General features: G+C 40.8%; 1 protein-coding gene across 1 annotated transcript; it reads left to right on the top strand.

Moving 5' to 3' along the window:
* The first annotated feature begins 8,147 nt into the window (after positions 1 to 8,147).
* Positions 8,148 to 22,379, top strand: nufip2 (nuclear FMR1 interacting protein 2). Its single transcript, XM_017491562.3, has 4 exons — positions 8,148 to 8,402; positions 13,283 to 14,947; positions 15,298 to 15,330; positions 16,752 to 22,379. The coding sequence occupies exons 1-4, from the start codon at positions 8,258 to 8,260 to the stop codon at positions 16,802 to 16,804; spliced, it is 1,896 nt and encodes a 631-aa protein (XP_017347051.1). The 5' UTR covers positions 8,148 to 8,257; the 3' UTR covers positions 16,805 to 22,379.
* Positions 22,380 to 22,638: the final 259 nt, after the last annotated feature.

Below are 22,638 nucleotides of genomic sequence, written 5' to 3'. Positions count from 1 at the left end.
GACAGGATAATGGCAACATGTCTGCGCTTTCCCTATTCATACAGCAACAGAACATTCCAGAAGAGTGAAATATGACGTGGTAATGATACTGATTACAGCTCAGATGAAAGGGGCCTCAGAGAAAGAAAAAAAAGGAAAGCATTATTGCTTTGCTCAGGGCAAAATAGCCGACTACCTGTAAAACTCCTTCACAGAGAGAAATGTCTAACATTCACCTACACCTTTCACTAACACTCTGATTTATGCCTGAGCTGAAACCATGACAACAGTCTCTGTTTGACAGGGGGGGGGTTTTGTGAACGATGACCATTTTTCATCCATCCATCCATCCATTTTCTATACCGCTTATCCTATTGGGTCGCGGGGAACCTGGAACCTATCTCAAGGAGCAAAGGGCATGAGGCGGGGTACACCCTGGACAGGGTGCCAGTCTATCGCAAGGCACAATCACATACACATTCACACAGCCATTCATACACTACGGACACTTTGGACACGCCAATCAGCCTACCGTGCATGTATTTGGACTGGGGGAGGAACCCGCAGGAATCCCCCGCAGCACGGGGAGAACATGCAAACTCCGCACACACAGGGCAGACATTTAGACATTAATATCTGTGTGTTGAGTTATTTTGAGGGGACGGCAAATTTACACTGTCACACAAGCTGTACACTCACTACTTTACATTGTAGCAAAGTGTCATTTCTTCAGTGTTGTCACATGAAAAGATATCATCAAATATTTACAACAATGTGAGGGGTGTACTCACTTTTGTGAGATACTGATTATATATATATATATATAAATATATATATTTATTCTTATTTAGATTATGTAGATTATCGACTATACAATTCCTATGCAAATGTATGTTGTTACTATAGAAACGGTATCACGTTAGGACGAGTTCCTGAAAAACACAACACTAAAACATTACAGCGGTGTAAACGATCATATAGCACTACTTACTACATTCCAGCGTTTCCAAAAAAAATACTGTAATCATACTGACTGTTATTTTTTACAGGTTTGTGGTCGTACTCGCAGATATTTAGCTGGACGCTTTGAACGATTCTGCACGAGGATCTGCTTACGCTTAATTTAGGAAGTCTTAAAATACGCCTCGTTTGGTGGGACATGATCTTCTTCCTGCAAGCCGCGCTGGCGTTCACGGTGGTGTTCTCAGACATATGAAACCTTCAGACCTGTGCAGCCGACGTCCTAAAATTAGTTTGGGAAGTTCTGTTACGCGATAGTCTCTGTTTGATGTGTTTTAGATGGGATGACATGCCGTGTAGTTTCTATTCCATGACCCCAATGACATCAGGTAGTGCACTGCGCGGATATAGCAGTGCTAACAGGAAAGAGTTAAGTGCTGTTGAATAATTTAGTCAAAGTAAGCCTTTATTATGGAGCAGGAAAATAAAGAATATATACAGTTGCGGATACATTTCAAGTATGTAAAGAAAACAAAAAAATTGAAACGATTTTTTCCAGTAAACTTTTTATTTATTTATTTATTCACGTTTAACATTTTCAGTGTTTGCTGATCTTTAAACCTGTACGATATTTAATCTGAAAATCAGTGTAGGAACAGAAGAATTGCTCAACTCTGTTACACACAAATTGGGTCAAATATATATAGCCAACAGATGTAGTACAATTTAAAACCCTGTCTTCCCTAAGAGAGCTTCTGTCTCTACATCCATTAATTGAACTTTAAGTCTAATAAGATAGAGACTTTTTGTTTTTAGAGTAAACACATTTAACTGAAAAGCTGCCAAGATTATGGGATGATGTCATGGTGTTATCTCTACAAGTTTCTGCCTCCTTGCTCTGCACCTATGCTGCACCTCTCTCCAATACCTGTACTCGTACCTTTGCTCCCTTTCCCCCATCTCGCCATGCCTTGTATTGCTATTGCCGTCAATTTCCTTCATCTGAAATGGTTCACAGGCCCCTCCGAAACTATTGGAACAGCAAGGCCAATTCATTTGTTTGTGTTACACAGCTAAGACATTTGGGTTTGAGATGAAAAGATGGATATGAGACAAGAGTTTAGGATTTCAGCGTTTTTTTGGGGGGGTATTTACATCCAGATGTGTTAAACAAAATAAGAACCTTTTGTATCAGACCGCACGATTTTTAGGGGAGCAAAAGTATAGGAACAGATAAGTGAAGTAAATTCAAGTAAATAACACTTAACATTTGGTTGCATGTCAATACTTCGTCTCATTGACATCACCAAACTGTTGGGTTCTTCTTTTGTGATGCTTTTCCAGGATTTTTACCTCAGCTTCTTTCAGTTGTTGTTTGTTTCAGGGGGGTTTCTCCATTCAGTCTCCTCTTCAGGAGGGGAAATGCTGCTCAACTGGGTTAATGTCTGGTGATTGACTTGGCCAGTATAAAACCTTCCACTTTTCCCCCCTGATGAAATCCTTTGTTGAGTTGGCAGTGTGTTTCGGATGCATGATGAAATTCCTCGTGATTAATTCGGGCGCATTTCTCTGTAATTTGGCAGACAAAATGTTCCTGTAAACTTCTGAATTCATTCTGCTGCTACCATCATGAGTTTCAATCAATACAGAATAGTGAGAATGTTCCAGAAGCAGCCATGCGAGCCCAAGCCATGACACTACCTCCACCATGTTTCACAGATGAGCTTGTATGTTTTGGATCATGAGCAGATCCTTTCTTTCTCCACATTTTGGACTTTCCATCACTTTGGTAGAGGTTAATATTGGTTCCAGAACTTTTGAGGCTCTTCTCTGTATTTCTTTTTTAATTCCAATCTGGCTTTCTGATTCTTACTTCTGATGAGTGGGTTGTATCTTGTGGTATTGCCTCTATATTTCTTCTTCGAATGATGGATTGGGAGACCTTCACCCCTGCCCTGTGGAGGTTGTTGATGATGTCACTGACTGTTATTTTTTGGGTTTTCTTCACAGCTCTCACAATGTTTGTGTCACCAGCTGTTGTTTTCCTTGGCCGACCCATTCGGTGTCTGTTGCTCAGTACACCAGTGGTTTCTTTCTTTGTCAGGACATTCCAAATTGTTGTATTTTCTATGCCCAGTGTTTATGCAATGTATCTGATTGAGTTTCTCTCTTCTGTCAGCTTCAAAACTGGCCCTGCTGTTCCAATACTTTTGGAGGGAACTGTATAATAAATATACCATTTACAGCAAAATGACCCAGAATCCATAATAAATGTAAAAAAATTCTGGGAGATGCAAAATGTATCCCCAATTCTAGAACGACATATTCAGTGCCCTCTACTAATATTGGCACCCTTGGTAAATATGAGCAAAGAAGGCTGTGAAAAATTGTCTTTATTGTTTAACCTTTTCATATTTAGTAAAAAAAAAAATCATAAACATTCTCTGCTCTCATGGATATCAAACAATTGCAAACACAACAAAGGTTTATCCTATATATATATATATATATATATATATATATATATATATATATATATATATATATATATATATATATATAGGTGTGCAGCAATTGGCACCCCTATGACTTCATATGAGCATAATGTATTTGAAGTATATTCCCATTGATATTTTACATTTTATTTAGTACACCTGGGTGACTAGGAACAGGAAGTTGTTCAACCCTGACTTCCTGTTTCACAGGGGTATAAATATGAGGTAACATATAGGTCATATTCCCTTAGTCATTCATAAATATGGGTGAGACAAGGAATATAGCTGTGATGTGCGGCAAAAGATTGTTGAGCTTCACACAATGGGAAGTGTCTATAAGAAAATAGCACAAGCATTGAAAATGTCCATTTCTACCATCAGGGCAATAATTAAGAAGTTCCAGTCAACTGGAAATGTTATGAATCAACATGGAATTGGACTTGTGTCTATATCGTCTCAACGCACTGTGAAGAGGACGGTTCGAGTGGATAAGAAACCTCCAAGGATCACAGCTGGAGAAGTGCAGAAGTTAGTTGTGTCTTGGGGTCAGAACGTCTCCAAAACTACAATCCGAAGTCACCTACATCACCACAAGTTGTTTGGAAGGGTTTCAAGAAAAAAGCCTCTACTCTCATCCAAAAACAAATTCGAGCATCTTCAGTTTGCCGACACTACTGGAACTTCAAATGGGATCGGGTTCTGTGGTCAGATGAAACCAGAATAGAGCTTTTTGGTAATAAACACCAGAGGTGGTTTTGGCGCACACAGAGAGGTAGCCATATGGAAAAGTACCTCATGCCCACGGTTAAATATGGAGGTGGATCTTTAATGTTTTCGGGCTGTTTTTCTGCCAGAGGACCTGGACATTTTGTTAGGATACATGGCATCATGGACTATCAAATATCAACAGATATTAAATGAAAACCCGACTGCCTCTGCCAGAAAGCTTAAAATGGGCCTTGGTTGGATCTTCCAGCAGGACAATGATCCAAAACATTCATCAAAATCAACACAAAAATGGTTTACTGACCACAAAATCAAGGTCCTGCCATGACCATCCCAGTCCCCTGTCCTGAACCCCATAGAAAACCTGTGGGGTGAACTGAAGAGGAGAGTCCCCCAGCGTGGACCTTGAAATCTGAAGGATCTGGAGAGATTCTGTATGGAGGAACGCTCTCAGATCCCTCGCCATGTATTCTCCAACCTCATCAGGCATATTAGGAGAAGACAAAGTATTGACATTGTAAAAGGGTGTCAATAATTTTGCACACCTATATTTAATAGATATATTTTTTGATAAACCCATGTTGTGTTTGCAATTGTTTGATATCCATGACAGCGGAGTATTTTTGTGAATGTTTTCAACAAAAGATCAAAAGGTTCAACAATTAAGACAACATTCTTTGCTCATACTTACCAAGGGTGCCAATATTAGTGGAGGGCACTGTATATTTCCCTCGCTGTTAATATACTGAGAGTGAATTGTGCTGTGTGTTTTATACAGTAAATCACAAACTATTTTAAACTGATAAAGCACTTTGACTGACCTCCTCTGGTAAACCTGAGACAATACAGCTGTTTATCTAAATCAGCATGAAAATGAGCACTGGTTCCATTAACAGGCTGTTGGACAGAGCAACTTTACACCAAAATGTATGGCTTTCATCCTGAATATTTGCAAAGCATGACAGACTGGACACAGAGAGCACCGAGAGCACTGATTCTCAGTGTGGGGGTGGAAAGCAAAGCCAGAAGACCTGTGATTTTTTCTTGTTTAGAGTCACCATGGTGGTAATCCCAACTCATATGATCAAATCTGTGCTATTAGTTATTGAGTTCAGATCCTTCTTAGCCTGTTTGAAGTCGTTTGACTCTGATAAACAGACGAAAATATTATTGTACACATTCAAATAAGGTTCATGAAATAAATGTGTACTGAGGGCGTCGGGGGAATTTATTTGATAGTTAAACTGGTTTCTGCCTAGAAAAAAAGGGTCAATATTTCTTTATTATAATACACTTACAACATGTATGTCCATGAGTATTACTTGCTGTAAATATTCAACATATCAGAACTCAGTGTGATGGTGTACTGTATCTCTGTTCACAAACACTATATGGCTAAAAGTTTGTGCACCCATATCTGCTTACTGAACATCCCATTCCAGATTTATTCTCCCTTTCCTGTTATAATAATCTCCACTCCACTCTTCTGGGAAGGCTTTCCACTAGATTTTGGGGCGTGGCTGTGTGGATTTGTGTTCATTCCGCTACAAGAGCGTTGTCAAAGTGAGGTTGACGTCAGGCGCTCACGTTGGGATGGTGAAGAGGCTCCAGTTCCAGTTCATCCCAGAGGTGTTGAGCGGGGTTGAGGTCAGAGATCTGTGCATTACACTCGAGTTCTTCCGCTCCAACCTTAACACACCGTGTCTTCATGGAGCTCGCTTTGTACACAGGAGCGTCGTCACGCTGGAGCAGGTTTATGCCTCGTAGTTCCAGTGAAGAGAAACTGTAATCCTACGGCGCACACAGACGTCCTGTACAATCGTGAGCTTTCGACTTCGTGGCAACAGTTTGGGGAAGAACCTCATATGGGTGTGATGGTCGGGTGTCCACATACTTTTGGCCTTATAGTGTATTAAAAAGCGCAATAGTCCGTAGCCTTCTGCACCAGCGGCGCTCTGGCTTCGGTTAATCCAAACTGTTTCCGAGTGTAGGAGTGAACATTTTCATTGGATTTACAACTTTTAGACAATCATATACAGTGGTAATGCATGTTAATAATATTTACAGATATCTGCATGGTATATTTACTAATCCCGTGCAGAAAAGCACAGAAATCAACGCTCCACGGCGCCTCTGCATGTGGGTTGCTTTCGATGTGAAACGGGCTCGTCAAAATATTTCATAAAATACAATACGTGTACCTGGCACTGTTATAAACGTATCAGTATGAAGAACCCATGTGCTCTTTCCGTTCTGGATCTTGTAGTCCATGACTTATTTACAGTAATGAACTGTGAACTTTTCAAACAGTAGCCCTATAATTACTAAAAAAAAAAAAAAAAATGTTGCAGTAGGAATTATTGGGGGGTGGGGCATCGGGGGTTGAGGTTGAGAACCCCTCCCTTAGGTACGATGCAGAACCTCACAGTGGAGTTGAAAACCCTCTTTAGACAGATAGAACCTCCAGACATATAAAGAACTTAAAATAACGTATTTCACACCTTATCTTGTGCGCCACATGTCTGACAAATAGTCCAGCGCCTCGAATGATATTTTGACATAAATTGTTGAGAATAAGTGCTTATGTGACGGTCATTTAAGAGTCGGTGCTTTAGGTATGAAAATCAGGACCAGAACATGTGCAGAGAATGCAGAAATATAATGGATTAGTGCACTAAATAGTGAACAGGGTGTGGTTTTGGACAAATCCTGGGTCCTGCACCGAGCGAGTGGAACAAAACAGCGGCTGCGGCGCACTGGCGCCTCTGAGCGCAGGCGGTGATTGGGTCTATTGTAGGGCTCTTCGATTCCAAAAAAAAAAAAAATGCTCAGAGTTGACTCTGATTCTGATTCAAAAGTGTTGGGATTCACTGGAGTCGATTCAAAGAGTCAGTTCCCCCAAAATCATTTGGTTTTTAGATTTCAAAACAAACCTGAAACACAGGATAGGAAAATTGAGACCTTGCGAAATAAACAGGGAAATATCTAATATTTAATAAGTGCATTATTATTGTACACGATCATTACTGGTGGCATGTATGACAAAGGGGTTTTTGACTCATTTACATCTCATGGTATTATGTGAAGAGTTATGAACAACTACTGCCATTTTGGTTAGTACTATCAGTAAATCTAATTTCTTAGTAACTTTCTCTGTCTAGCATTTACATCGACGTGAACACCCTGCTCGTTACACAGGTGCAGTATTATTGTGTTTCGTCGTTTTATGTTTTACTCATGTTCTAGAGGCACTTGTGAAATCCTACAACATATGACTGTGTAAGCCTGACTTGTGCCCAACGTTCCCAGGATAGGATCCAGATCCACCGTGAACCGAAAGCGCAAACTAACGACGGATGAACAAAGTCATCCTCTAAACGATGTGAACTCGTATGTCGTGTGTTCTGTAGGTGGAAAGTTCTGGAATAAAACACCCTGTTAAACCGGCAAAATATCATTGTCCAAATTGACATAATGAGCTTAATATCTAAAGAGTTGGATTATGTTCATTTAATAATAATAATAATAATAATAATAATAATAATAATAATAATAAATCTCTTGAGAGGTCTCCAGCTGCACAAAGTTTGAGAAGCACCTGATGGACCTCAGGTGGTACAAAACACCCATAATGCACTAGAAAATATGGAGGAGGGCACTATTTCAGAAGGCAAGGTCCTGCAGTCAGGTATTGTGTGTGTATTTTCACATTCTCCTTGTGTCTATGTGGGTTTGCTCTGGGTTCTCTGGTTTCTTCTCACCTCCCAAAAACATGCCAGTAGGTGGACTGGTCAATCTACATTGCCCCCATGTGTGTGTATTCCCACCTCACTCCCACTGTTCCCAGAATAATTCCAGCTCTGGGAAGAATTCACCCTCACCCTGAGCAAAGTGTTTACTGAAGATGAATGAATGAATGAATGAATGAGTGAGTAAATGAATCTCTGCATGAATCAGTTACACAGAGTCGACTCGTGATTCCCAGTGAGTCATTTTTGGGAGTCGACTCGCAGCTCTACTCTACTGCCCGTGTCTGAGCTGCTCCTGCTGTGGTGTATAGACCCAGCTGAGCACATTTCACTGTTAATGACACTTATATGGCGGAGCGGCCCTCCACAGGGGCGAGCGGGGTACAGCTCAGTCACGGAGCGGACGATGGACCGAATCGATCGAGATTATCGGTGAACGATGAGCAAAGCTGCCGTCAGCTCCAGGACGAGGAAACGCCGACGAAGAAAACAGGTTAGTCTTTTAGCCACTGTTTTAACTTCTTTAAACTTCAAATATCGTCACACGATCCCTCGATGCAACTCGGCGAGACGCTAGAACTTGTCCGTTGGCTGCGTTTTGTGCCCGACTTAACGCTTGTCATCAACACTGAGTCGGTTGAATCAGCTAGTTTTTGTTATTATTAGCTTTCGGGAAGCTAGCAAGTGTGGACATTGACCTTGTGCACCGGCTTCCACCCATGCTAACCGATTAAATATAAAACAAATACATACGATAAAACCTCGTTATAGCCGTTTATTAAAAAACACTTTACCGTTTAAAATACGACTTCTACATTCTTTCTCTAAGCGAAAGGAAAAAAAATAACACGTATTAGCTCACTTGGCTTTCCACAGCGACACTAACCGGCTCCTGTGGAATGCCGCTAAAACAGTTAGCTTCGCTAAGCTTATTTCCTGTCCGCCATCTTGGCTGGAGCGCGTATTTTTCCATCCGTATTCCGTCACATTCCCCGCCTCCGTTTATAATTGGCTAGTAAATCAGGTGCAGATTGTGGATTGGTGCTGAGTATAAATGTTCAGCCAATCACATGACAGGAGGAGGGGGGACGTGCCAGAAAGCAGGTGGGAAAAAGAAAATAAATGGGAGCGGGGGGGAGCCGACGTAAACTTGTTTCATGTTAGTCTTAAAAGATAACATTATGGAACAGAGGACACATCTAAGATAAAATGCTGGTTCTGCAGTAGTACGGAACAATGCAGAATGAAAAGTGATGTAGCTTTTTTTTTTTTAAATATATATTTTTATTTCCAAGGCTAAAATTAAGGCTAGGCAGGAGGGAGCTAGCTGGCATGCTAACAGGCTGTAGGCCCTGTTGCTCAAGCTGGCAGTCATGTGAGAGTGCAGAAGGCCTGACTGGAATTGCACCCGCAAGAAACCCCCCTCCAAAAACAACTATTTACGGCTACTTAGCAATAATAATCACTGTCTATGTTTATAAAACACGCTATTAAAACTCTGTTCTTTGCGAATTATGACTTGCTATGAAATGTATTCAGCTTGTTTGCAGTTTGCTTGTCAGTGCTAGCTGACTAAATCCCACCGATGACAAACATTACCTTTACAGTTAAATATATTTAAAAAATAATCACTAAAATACTACTTAAAGATCAACAAATTTGTCTAACACCCACCTGCTTGACTCTGTGACATATTCAGCTGTTTTCATGTTATTATTTCTATCTTAATCCAGAGCTCTGTTGAATTCTCGATTCTGATTGGTCAGAAGGTGTTGCTTAAGTAAGGCATTAAACACTCCTGTGTTGTGCAGTTGTAGGAAAATAATCACTGACTAGGTGGCACGATGAAGAAGAGTTACTGCTTCCACCCCGAGGTGATTTATTGTTGTTATACCACATGGAACATCTTAGCCAAACAAGTTCCTGTTCTCGCGTTATACGTTATAACACCTATTAACAGTCGTTCCCTCACCGGCCCCTCTTTTTCTCTCTCTTGAAGTTAATAAGATCAACAAATAAACAATAAACACGCAGCTTGTCATGTTGCGTTCGACTCACAAAGGCAGTAGTACAACCCCAAATCCAAAAAGAGTTGGGACGCTGTGTGAAATGTAAATAAAAACAGGATGCAATGATTTGCGAATCTCATAAACCCATACGCTCTTCAAAATAGAACATAGAAAACATATCAAATGTTTAAACTGAGGAAATGTAGCTTTTTAGGGGGGGGGAAATAAGGTAATTTTGAATTTGATGGCCTCAACATGTCTCAAAAATATTGGGACAGGGGGCAACAAAAGGCTGGAAAAGTAAGTGTTAGTAAAAAGAAACAGCAGGAGGTTGATTGGGAACAGGTCAGTAACATGACTGGGTATAAAAAGAGTATCTTAGAGAGGCAGAGTCTTTCAGAAGTAAAGATGGGAAGAGGAGCAGCAGTCTGCGAGAAACTGCGTCTACAATTTGTGGAACGATTTCAGAATAATGTTCCAAAGACTATCTCATCATCTACAGTACATAATATCATCAAAAGATGATGAGAATCTGGAGAAATCTCTGTGCGCAAGGGACAAGGGTGAAAATCAATATCGCATGCGTGTGATCTTTGGGCCCTCAGGCGGCACTGCATTAAAAACAGGCCTGATTCTGTAATGGAAATCACTGCAGGGGCTCAGAAACACCTCCAGAACTCATTTACTGTGAACACAGTTCACCATGACATCCACAAACGAACGCTGGTTAAAGCTCTATCATGCAAAGAAGAAACCATAAGTGAACATGATCCAGAAACGCTGCCATCTTCTCTGGGCCAAAGCTCATTTAAAATGGACTGAGTCAGAGTGGAAAACTGTTCTGCGGTCAGATGAATCAAAATTTTTTATTATTTTTGGAAAATATGGACGCCGTGTCCTCTAAACTAAAGAGGAGAGGGACCATCCAGCTTATCAGCGCTCAGTTCATAAGCCTGCATCCCTGATGGTACGGAGTGCATTAGTGCCTATGGAATGGGCAGCTTGCACATCTGGAACGGCACCATCAATGTTGAAAGGTGTATAAACAGGTTTTAGAGCAACATCTGCTTCCATCCCATCTTTACTTCTGTAAGACTCTGCCTCTATAAGATACTCTTTTTATACCCAATCATCTTACTGATCTGTTGCCAATTAACCTAATTATTCATATTGTATAATTATGAATAATTTCAAAATGTTCCTCCAGCTGTTTCTTTTTAGTAACACTTACTTCTCCAGCCTTTTGTTGCCCTCGTCCCAACTTTTTTGAACTGTGTTGTGGCCATCAAATTCAAAATTACCTTATTTTTTTCCCCTTAAAATGGTACATTTCCTCAGTTTAAACATTTGATATGTTTTCTATGTTCTATTGTGAATAGCATGTGGGTTTATGAGAATTTGCAAATCATTGCACTCTGTTTTTATTTACATTTTACACAGCAGCCCATCTTTTTTGGAATTGGGGTTGTAACCAAAGCAGCATTTCTTACCTTTAAATGACTTATACTGTGTGTGTATGTACAAGTGCTTGCTTTAGGCTTGCTAAATCTAGAATGCTAAGTCTACAGTTCACTGTTTTGAGGAGGAAAATATAAATCACTCATTACAGCTAGCTTAAAAAAAGACAAACATGGAGGCATCCATTTTTTTCCCCCCATTCACTTCGCAAGTGAAAGGTGCCGAGGTGGAAAATCCCGTAACTTACCACTGCAAATTACCACTTACAAGTTTAAGTCGAACGCAGCGTTAAAGTTACAGCTTCATGTCTGATTGTTAGGAAGCACTGACACTGGAGACTCCTTTCATAAATGTTAATAAACGTCCTCACAAAAAAGCTGCTGACGAATCAGGGTCAAGAATTCAACAGAGAGAAATTTCTTTCAACACAAGACTTTTTTTGGTGTTGTTTTGCTAACTTGGTATTTGTATCAAAGTAAAAATATATATATATATATATACACATACATACATGCAGTGCCCTTTAGTGCCACTAATATTGGCACCCTTGGTAAATGTGTGCAAAGAAGGCTGTGAAAAATTGTCTCGTTTAACTTTTTGATATTTTGTTTAAAAAAAAATGCACAAAAATACTCTGATCTTATGGATATCAAACAATTGCAAACACAACACAGGTTTATCAAAAAAAATTGTTAAATATAGTCGTGTGTCCATTATTGGCACCCCTGTGAATATTTTTTGAAGTATATTCCCATTGATATTTTACATTTTATTTAGTACACCTGGGTGACTAGGAATAGGAAATTGTTCAGCGCTGACTTCCTGTTTGACAGGGGTATAAATATGTTGTAACATATAGGTCAAATCCCCTTAGTCATTCATAACAGTGGGTAAGACCAAGGAATATAGCTGTGATGTGCGGCAAAAGATTGTTGAGCTTCACACAATGGGAAGTGTCTATAAGAAAATAGCACAAGCATTGAAAATGCCCATTTCCACCATCAGGGCAATAATTAAGAAGTTCCAGTCAACATATTCCAAGACAATATTCAGATACTCCAAATTCCCACCCCTGGAATATGCCTGCTTTAATCTGAAATTTGTTTCATGTAAACACCTCATTCAGAAAATCCACTGAAAGGAGATATATGCATGCTCAGTCCGTAAGGAATAGTGGGTGCTCATGTAAGTATCAGTATCTGCTTTTAACGTGTTAAAGCTCAGTAAACATCCCAAATATGACCGAGTTGCATTTGGACTTATCAGTTGCTTGGGGTTAAAAATTGGGTAAAGTTGTATTGTTGACATCAGCTTTTTTTTTTTTTTTTTTTTTTATTTATTTATTTTTTTTAAGCTGTTTCTACTACTCAGCAACATTATGTAAAAACGTGATTGTTTTAGTTCCAAAGATTTTTCCATTTACTTTTTCCTTTTCAGCATGATCTCCTTAACAGGGTGTTGGTTTTAAGGCATTCCCTGAGACAACATCATCCATGTTTTGTTACCGTGAGGCCAAGCTTGCTATCCTGTCTGCAAGCTTCTTTTGCCAAGTTATGCGAAACATCAGAAGCATGACGGTGACAAGCAAAAGATCTGTGCCGAAAAGAAAGCGCATCAAATCTGGTCCAGTGCCCATCTAGTGTTTGAGGCCAGTACCCTATAGATGGGGTGCACCCTTGATATTTTGAATTAAAAATAAAATGCACGTGTGTGTTTGGTCAGTTACTAACACGTAGCAGGCAACCGTAATCCTGATCATTCTGACCCTTTACTATTTAACGTACCTATTCCATATATTCCCTCTTTATGCAAACTTTGACCAGGCTCGACCTTGGGCATTTTGTTATTCAGATGACTTGGTTTTAATTTTATTTTAATGGCACGTGTGTTCTTTTTCTACCCGCAGACAATGGGAAAATAAATGGATTTGTAGTTGAGGGAGAGGAGACTCCCACTTTCCTTGACCTAGACAGCTCTCTGCACTCAGTGAGCCAAAATGGTGACAAACTCCTACTAGAATCTGACTTGAAACCAAAACCCTCTGGACAGCCCTCATACACTGGCCTGAAGGGGGAAAGGAAAGGCAATAACACTAGTAGAAACTACAGTATGGACTGCAAAAATGACAAGCCCTCAGAGTTGACCACACATGAGGGCAAAAAGGAGGCCTTGGTGTCTCTAAACGGTGTGGTGACGCTAAACTGTGGACCACTCACCAACGGTTATCCCGGCACGCCCGGCACAGACAATGATGGCAGTGGCTCGGAAAGCGGTTACACCACACCGAAGAAGCGCCGACCCCAGAGGAACGGCAAATCTTTGGACAATGTGACTGCTTCAAGCCAGGTTAAGGCCATGCAGCAGGCCAGTAAGCAAGAACCAGGGCTAGCCACTCTAGAACTGGGCGACAGAACCTCAGCTGCGCAGGTGGAAATTAGCAGAGCCTCCTCAAAGACAGACAGCCATTCCAGTGGCTTGACAAAAACTAGAGAGGCAACCACTACCCCACCTGTGCTACCGACGTCCGAGGTTTACCGGAAAAGCGCTGGGAAAAAATTTGAGGATAAGTCCACTAAAACAAAAGTGGCGGCATCGGCTAAAGAGGACTCGTGGACTCTGTTCAAGCCGCCACCCGTCTTTCCTGTGGACAACAGTAGCGCGAAGATAGTGCCTAAGATCAGTTATGCAAGCAAAGTGAAGGAGAACCTCAATAAGGCAGCCCAGACTGGCACCGAGATTCCTGCTCCTGCTCCACAGGTAACCGGGAGGCCATCACAGGTGCCCATGTCGGCTGTGAAAACCATCACCTCGGCCAGCTTTAGCAACGGTGACGGCAACACCTGCCCTCTGCCTGGTCCCCACTTCAGCTCGGTCCCCAGTTCCTCCCCCGTACCAGTCGTCTCCTCAGCAGGCTCTGATCATGTAGCATCTTCCACCGGCAGTAGCTGCAATCCCTCCACCTCCACCTCAACTACCCCGTCTGAGCCCAGGAAACCTAATCTGTTCGTTTACCCCCTTTCCGCCTCCTCCTCTTCCAATATGCAACTTTCTCTCCCCAGCGGCCGTCAATCTGACCCCCCACCCAATCAGAAATCTCTGGGCGACATCTTCCAAAACCAATGGGGTTTGTCGTTCATCAACGAACCCAGCGGCGGTCCAGAAGGTCCGACGTGCGGTTCGACAGCAAAGGCCAAACCTGTAGAGGTGAGCTTTCAGGGAGGCTGCACTGCAGCTGTGGCTACGCAGACACACGGCGCCCCCCAGAGGCCAGATCAGTCAGCTTTTCCAGACAAACGGACTAGCGTGAGTAAAGGAGGAAACCTCGCGCCGTCTGCGGCCAGCGGGTCTACCGAAGGCTCGCTTCAGGCTTTGAACCTCGAGGTGGATACGCAAAAGGACGATCCTGGGGTTTCTGGTGCAATAGTGTTTTGCTCTTCCTCTAAAGACGTCGGGGCGGAGTTTCCCCGCAAGTTGTCTCTGCCCAGGGAGCAAGGCTACACTAAGGGCTTTGAGAGGAGGGCCAGCTGGGACTTTTTTGATCTTAAAGCTGCTGTAGTATATCACACTAAAGGTGAACCACCATCACTTCTTATTGATTTCACAAATATCTTTTTGCTTGATGTCATGTGATAATGTTTTGGGGTTTTTTAATGTCAAAGATGTTAAAGCTTTTGCCGTAGGCTAATTCAACAAATTTAATTCCAGTAACCTTTAGGTGAACTTTAAACTTGACGCAGACTCGAAGCAGGTCGTAGTCCGTAAGATGAATTTGCTTATGCAAAATATTTTGACGCACAAGGTTTTGGTCAGTAAATGTAAGCATTTGAATTAATAAAGGCTGCTTGCAAGTGTTTTTAAGCATCTTCATAAGGAACATTAGTACAAACAATAAGTTTTTTTTTTTCTTTTCTTTTTTTTCAGAAATGGAATATATTTTGAATTTGCAAAAGCAAGGTAAGTGTCAACATGTCTTGTTTTTTTTATTATTTATTTATTTATTTTTTATTTTAACCTGTAATGTTTGATAGTAGAAATGCATCCAGATTGTAGCCTTTTATTGATCTCTACAGTAGTCTTGAATTTTTAGGTCTAGATCAGTTATCGTCATATAATTAGGATACCAGACTAATGGTTTTTAATTTGTAGCTGCCCCGCAGAAAAGTCCGCTTAAACCGAAAAAGCTACTCCTTATTGACGTTCTCTAAAATGTTTTCATTGGGTATGTAGCTATGCTTAAACGTAGCATGCTGCAATTTAGGATTGATGATACTGTCAGGAATCGCCGTGAGATTAGACAACTAGCTAAACAAACTAGCGTTGTCTCAAATCGCATACTTGCACCATATATGGCCAAAAGTATGTGGACACCCGATCATCACACTCGTATGTGCTTGTTGACCATCCCATTCCAGATTTTTCTGTTATAATAAGCTCCACTCTCCACTCTGGGAAGGCTTTCCACTAGATTTTGGGGCGTGGCTGTGTGGATTTGTGTTCATTCAGCTACAAGAGCGTTCGTGAGGTTGAGGTCAGGCGCTGATGTTGGGATGGTGAAGAGGCTCCAGTTCATCCCAAAGGTGTTGAGCGGGGTTGAGGTCAGGGATCTGTGCAGGATATTCGAGTTCTTCTTCTCCAACCTTAACACACCATGTCTTCATGGCGCTCTCTTTGTGCACAGGAGCATCGTCATGTTGGAACAGGTTTACGCCTCGTAGTTCCAGCGAAGAGAAACTGATCCTACAGCATACAAAGACGTTATGTACAATCCTGTGCGTCGAAGTTTGTGGTAACAGTTTGGGGAAGAACCTCATATAGGTGTGATGGTCAGGTGTCCAAATATTTTTGGCCTTAACGTGTTATTGAGTACTAACGCTAACCGATTAGCCTTCAAACCGAGCATTTGAAGTCATACCAAGTATTCTCTAGGGTAGAAAAGCATTTTTGAATGTAAGGTCAAGAGTTTTCCTTTCGAGACGAAGCTCATGACAACAGTCACGATGACGGCAGAAAGTCTGAAGGAGAAACAGTGTTTAACATCGCTGTAAATGAAATCGTTTACCGGATGTTTCGGCTCCGACGCGCTTTCTAGTGGATGTCCAGATGTACATAAAGTACACGTGTGCGTGTGTGAGCGGCATCGCTCACGGTGCGCCGCTTCCGCACTCGCGAGTTCTGCGTCAAGTATAAACCGGAGTTTAAGGAAGAAAATCCGATTTGTTTCACTTCAAACCGGGTAACGTGAACGTAGCCTAAACCTGCGTCTGGATTTCTGTAAAGTTGCTTCATGGTAAAATCTGCTGTTAAAAGTGCTATTCAGATTTTTTTTTTTTAAAAATTGACTTAAAATGACAGTTTTCCTCACTGTGCATTTCCAGATCCAAATCGCGTAGTGCTCTACAGTGAATCTAAGAACGGTCCTGATCAGTGAAGCTCAGTCTGGACACGCCGTCTCCTCAGCCGGACTCCGCTAAGAGAAAAAAAACAAACAAACACCCGCGCTTGAAGAAACCCGGTCACAGCCGCTGACTCGGAAACGAACATCGTGACTCGGAACAAAGGCCGCTCTCGAGACGGAGTGTTTTAAAGAGGCTGAGCGCAAGAGTGGATGAAACGGGTTGGCTGAATAAAGGACGAGAAACGAGGACCTGGAGCCAAGACGCTCTGCTTCTAAAGCAGGACCTGTTTTTGTTTTTTTTCTTTCTTTTGTTTGTTTTGTTTTTTGTTTTTGTTTTTTTGCTGAAGACAATTCGACTGTTTTTGTTTTGTTTTGTTTTTTTTAGGGATGTTCAAGAATTCATGTTCAAACTCTAACAGTACGGCATTTCTTTTAAAAAAGCGTAGATGGCGGACTTCGTCCTGCTGGCTGCCTCAGAAGAGGAAGCACCTCGCGTTCGGACGCACTGCGCTCTCGTGTTCGAACACACTGAAATGCTTTTGACCCCCGGGGGGGGGCGAAAAGAGAACAAAAATGTCGCCCTCTAGTGTCTGGGGTTGGGGATGGGAGTTAAGTCACCGATGATAAACTGTTCAATGTTTCAGGGGACATAAACAAAACAAAAACGTTTCGGTCGAGCTGGCACTTGCTAAGGCCTTGGGATACTTGTCTTAATTTTGTGAATGAATTTGGATGAGTCGTGTTTTTTCTGCTTTTTCTTTTTTTTTTTTTGTTTCTTAGAATGAAATTCTAAGGTTTCCAGGGTGCACTTAAGTGAGAATAGACTTGCAAACTGCTGTCTGTGTACGTCCTCTGGAAGATTCGCTAGTCTTATCGTCGTCTTTTCACCTTTCGCATCACCTTGTAATCCACAGATAAAGGACAGGTTTTTTTGGTTTTGTTTTGTTTTTTTTGTTTGGTTTTTAAAAAAAAAAAAAAAAAAAAAAAAGAAGAAAAAAAATCATTTTACATTTTCAGTTTTATATTAACTCTTAGATCCCAGTGGACGAGTAGATAAGATAAGACGCACCACGGACGTTAAGATCGCTTCAGCACCGGTTCTTTTTCAGTTTATTATTTCATTAGAGCTTCTTAGTTTCTTAGAATATTTCTCTTTGCACAAGGAACAGAATCTGCTGTTGTGGTGTGAGTTGTTTTTAGGGCTACAAGGCCACAGTTTAGCATGACACGATAACAGTTTGTTTGATGCACATGAACAGGCACCCAGCTTTTTCCTCTCCTTTTTAAAAAAAAAAAAAAAAAAAATTCTTTCTTTATCTTTATTTTCAACGAGCACCACTTCTTTTTCTTTCTTTTTTTTTTTTTTAATGCATTCACCGTTAAACAGGGCTCTGTTCCTTTATTCTCAAGCTCATGGATTTATAATTTAAAGCCGAGGGTCATCAGGCGTCGTTTTTTTTTTGTTGTTGTTTTGTTTTTTTCTTTCTTTCTACAGCCTGAAGATGTTCTTGTTTGTTTGTCTGTTTGTTGACTTTTTTTTTTTCTTTCTTTAGTGTCAGGAAGCAAATATTAAGATTTAACCTTTCTTTTTTTTTTTTTCTCCATCTATTTTATCTCATCACAAGATAATTGATTCATATATTATATATAATGAGTAGCACTTTATGTATTTTTAAATCGTATTATCTTGACAGAACGTCGACAGATCAGTGCGTAACGGAAATTATATAGCGATTTACGAATAGGATACTAATTTCTAACAACGGGTCTGGAGGTCCTCGTAAAGGAGAAAATATTTGGGGGGGGGGGTTATTTAGAAAATGACCTAATGAAATGAAATGAAATGCACCAACAGTGTTATTGCCAAAAATGGAAGAAAAAAAAGGGTGTCCATGTTTGCTAAAAATGGTTTAGTTTTTTTTTTGTTTTGTTTTGTTTTTTTTGTCTATCTAACCAAACTGATTTTTGACTAGTAGAAAGCCAAGTGGATCATTTTAGCATCATGTACCGTTCCCACCCCCTATACATGGTCATAAACACTGCCAGCTCCAGAGGTGGAAAAAACAAACAACGATTTCCTCGCTTGACACGAAATGAAACGCTGTAAATTTAACAGTTTCTTTGGCTCCGTTGCCGTTTTCTGTTTCTGAAGCTGGCTCACGGTTCAGCCCCGGATCTTCACGAGACATTTCACCGCATCGGCCAGATAATTAACACGTACGTCGTAGCCGGGATAACGATAAAGGTTATTTGTTTGCTTTTTAAATGCTGCTCCCCCCCCCTTAGCGGTTGAACCACCTGCTTTCTTTCTGTTTGTCTTTTTTTGTTGTTGTTGTTGTTGTTGTTGTTGTTGCTATAATGCACCTTCGCTACTTTCTTCTTGACTTCCTAACAGTTGTGTTAGAAATCAGTTAGCGTGAGTTGGTCCTAACCCTTAGCAAACATAGTTCTTACTTTAAAGCACCCTATAAAAGGTAGGTATTTGGTTTTTTTTTTTGGTTTTTTTTTTCTTCTTTTTCCTCTCTCTCTTTCTTTCTTTTCCGAGGATATGGTGAGAGTAGTACAGAGTCCCTGAAGGGACCTTTTGCAAAAAAAATAAAATAAATAAAATAAAAAAATACACCCACAAAACACATGCATTTGTGCTTGAAAGTTTGTGAACCCTTTAGAATTTTCTACATTTCTGCATAAATATGACCTAAAACTTTCACACAGGTCCTAAAAGGAGATAGAGATCCCTATTAAAGAAATGAGACAAAAATATTATACTTGATCCGATATTACATATCTGTGAGTGGGAAAAGTATGTGCACCTTTGATTTGAGTATCTGGTGTGAGACTCTTGTGCAGTAATACACTCCAGATAAACGTTCGGGGTAACTGTTGATCAGTCCTGCACGTCGACTCGGAGGAATTTCAGCCCGTTCCTCAGTACAGAACAGCTTCGACTCTGGGATGTTGGTGGGTTTCCTCACATGGACTGCTCGCTTCAGGTTCTTCCACAACATTTCTACTGGATTAAGGTCAGGACTTTGACTCGGCCGTTCCAAAACATTCACTTTATTCTTCTTTAACCGTTCTTTGAAAGAATGACTCGTGTGTTTAGAGTCGTTGTCTTGCTGCACGGCCCACTTTCTCTTCAGATTCAGTTCATGGAGAGATGTCCTGACATTTTCCATTAGAGTTCAGCAACTTGCAGATGCAGCAAGACAGGCCCAAACCACAATACTACCATCAGCATGTTTCACAGATGGGATAAGGTTCTTATACTGGAATGCAGTGTTTTCCTTTCTCCAAACGGCTTGTCCATGTGATCTTTAGCAAACTGCAGACAGGCAGCAGTGTTCTTTTTGGAGAGCGGTGGCTTTCTCCTTGAAACCCTGCCATGCACACCACGGTTGTTCAGTGTTCTCCTGATGATGGACTCATGAACATTAACATTAGCCAATGTGAGAGAGACCTTTAGTTGTTTAGAAGTTACCCCGGGTTCCTTTGTGACCTCCTGGACTGTTACACGTCTCGCTCTTGGAGTGATCTTTGTTGGTCTCGGCTCCTGGGGAGGGGAACAATGGTCTTCAATTTCCTCCATTTCTACACAATCTCTCTGACTGTGGATTGGTGGAGTCCAAACAGATGGTTTGTAACCTTTTCCAAGCTGATGAGGTTCAACAACTCTTTATCTGAGGACCTCAGAAATCTCCTTTGTTACACTTCCACACATGTATTGTGAAGATCAGACTTTGACATATCCCTGTTCTTTAAATAAAACCGCTAATCCTAGCAGTACACATACTTTTCCCACTCACAGATATGTAACTTTGGATCGTTTTCCTCAATAAATAAATATCCAAGTATAAAAAAAATGTTGTCTCATTTGTTTAATCGGGTTCTCTTTATCAACTTTTAGGACCTGTGTCCTAAAAAATCCGATGATGTTTTAGCTCGTATTTATACAGAAATATAGAAAACCCATAAGGGTTCACACACTTTCAAGCACCAGTGTACTTACAAAAAAAAAAAAAAAATCTTGTGAAAACAGAAATGATTCTGTGTGCATTTAGATAATTTTCTGTTTTCATGAGATTTTATTTTTTTCTCCTGAAACAAAAGGACTTTTATTTTATTTTATTTTTTACAGAATTATCGCTTGCGCTCCATGTACTGTCTCTTGTTTTTGTGAAAATGAAAACTGTCTCATGCGCACATGATGATTGTCCATTCTCACAAGATTTTTTTTTCTGGTTAGGATGCAAGGGTTGTGTGTTTTTTTTTTTTTTTTTTTTTTTTTTTTTTTTTGGAGGGGGTCAAATGTCTCTTTAGGGGCTCTGTAGATTTGAGGTGTGTGTGGGACTACTTTTTAAACCCCAACCCTGCTCAGTCTGATTAGCTCCTGTAACGTAAGTGAGAACTGGAACGAACTTGTTTAACTGTCACTTTAAACGGATAAAAAGTATTCTTTAGTACATAGAAACTCCTTGGCGGTTTGTCGTGGTATAAGAGGAATAAAACACCTCGGGATGTTCTGTTTTACAGGGAGATAAATCACCGGTGCGACTCGGATTGCTTCCCGAGTACACGACCTCGCTGGTTTACGTTCCTCTAACGGCACACCACCGAGAGTTTTCCCCCCCGCTCACCCGATATTAATGAGCGTTGCATTACTTTTTCCTTCAAGCTTCATATCTGACCCTGTGTGTGAAAGTAAACGCGCCCTTTCCCCACAGCTTATCGTTATTTTTATTTTTATTTTTTTTGGGTTGGGTCTTGATGCACACCTTTTATCTCGGAGTTAGTCATGTAGTACTACGGCACACTTTTCTTTGTCGTCGTTGTTTAACCCTTAAAAGTGTGCTGCACCTCTTCTTCTTTTCTGATCTTTTTATCTAAACACTTCTGGCGTGGAGCTGGAAGACGAGGCGGATGCACATACGCAGAATTCCTACTTTAGGGTATGCACATCAAGCAGAAGTCTTTATTTGATCCGTAAGAAGCACTTATTCCCCATCGATTTATTATTATTATTATTATTTTTGAGTTAATAGTTAATATATATAATGTATATGTGTGTGTATAATTATGCACACTAATCTAAACCCTTGATTTCACCTCTTGATGTCAAGGCCACGAATTAGTAAAGAAGTGCGAGAGCAGGGAGAGATCATCGTACTGAAACTAGACTGTTTATTCTGTACATTTGGAAACGTTTCTACGTCAATACGCATACATTTTTCTACTTACACGCGTTACGTTCGTCGCACCGTTCCGACCGCTGCGTCCGTCTGTCCGTCCGCCCGTCCGTTCGGCCGTCTGTCCGTGTGTATGTCTGAGCATGTGTGTTCGTCTTCATCTAACCGCTCAACGACGAGCCGTGTCGAGAACTTGCTTACTCCCGAGTCCAGGCCACGCTGTCTGCGCTGTAAGAAATATTAAAGGAATCCCATCAGAACATGGAGGAAAAAAAACAAAACAATCCTCTCTCTCTCTCTCTCTCTCTCTCTCTCTCTCTCTCTCTGTCTCTCTCTTTCTCTCTTCCCCATGTTCCCTTTCTCTACAACACCGTTTTAAGTTGTGCCATGTTTTGACTGTTTAAAAAAAAAAAAAAAGAAAAGAAGTTTGAATGAATTGTTCTTTTTTTTTTTTTTTTTTTTTTTTTTGCGTGTTGCTCTGTCTGCATTTCCTCCTGCGGTAATGAAGAGGAGGGCACCGTTCCGTTTCAACAATCTTCATCACTGCTAATAAACTCCATGAAAATGAAAAGTCTCACGTCTCTTTCTGAATGTTTATGTTTTCAACGTTAATGACCTGCTTATGAATGTGAAAGTTTGTTATTTAAGGTTCAAGGTTATTATTTAGTCCCGCCCTGAATA

This window comes from Ictalurus punctatus, chromosome 17 (genome assembly GCF_001660625.3).
Source record: "Ictalurus punctatus breed USDA103 chromosome 17, Coco_2.0, whole genome shotgun sequence".
Lineage (NCBI taxonomy): Eukaryota > Metazoa > Chordata > Actinopteri > Siluriformes > Ictaluridae > Ictalurus > Ictalurus punctatus.
The sequence above is the reverse complement of the archived record's forward strand: the minus strand, read 5'-3'. Positions and strand labels throughout refer to the sequence as shown.

Coding starts and splice junctions, on each gene's coding strand:
- nufip2 (XM_017491562.3), top strand. CDS start 8,258: ATGGCGGAGCGGCCCTCCACAGGGGCGAGCGGGGTACAGCTCAGTCAC. Junction 14,948..15,297: donor TGTAGTATATCACACTAAAG/GTGAACCACCAT, acceptor CTTTTTTTTCAG/AAATGGAATATATTTTGAAT. Junction 15,331..16,751: donor TTTGAATTTGCAAAAGCAAG/GTAAGTGTCAAC, acceptor GTGCATTTCCAG/ATCCAAATCGCGTAGTGCTC.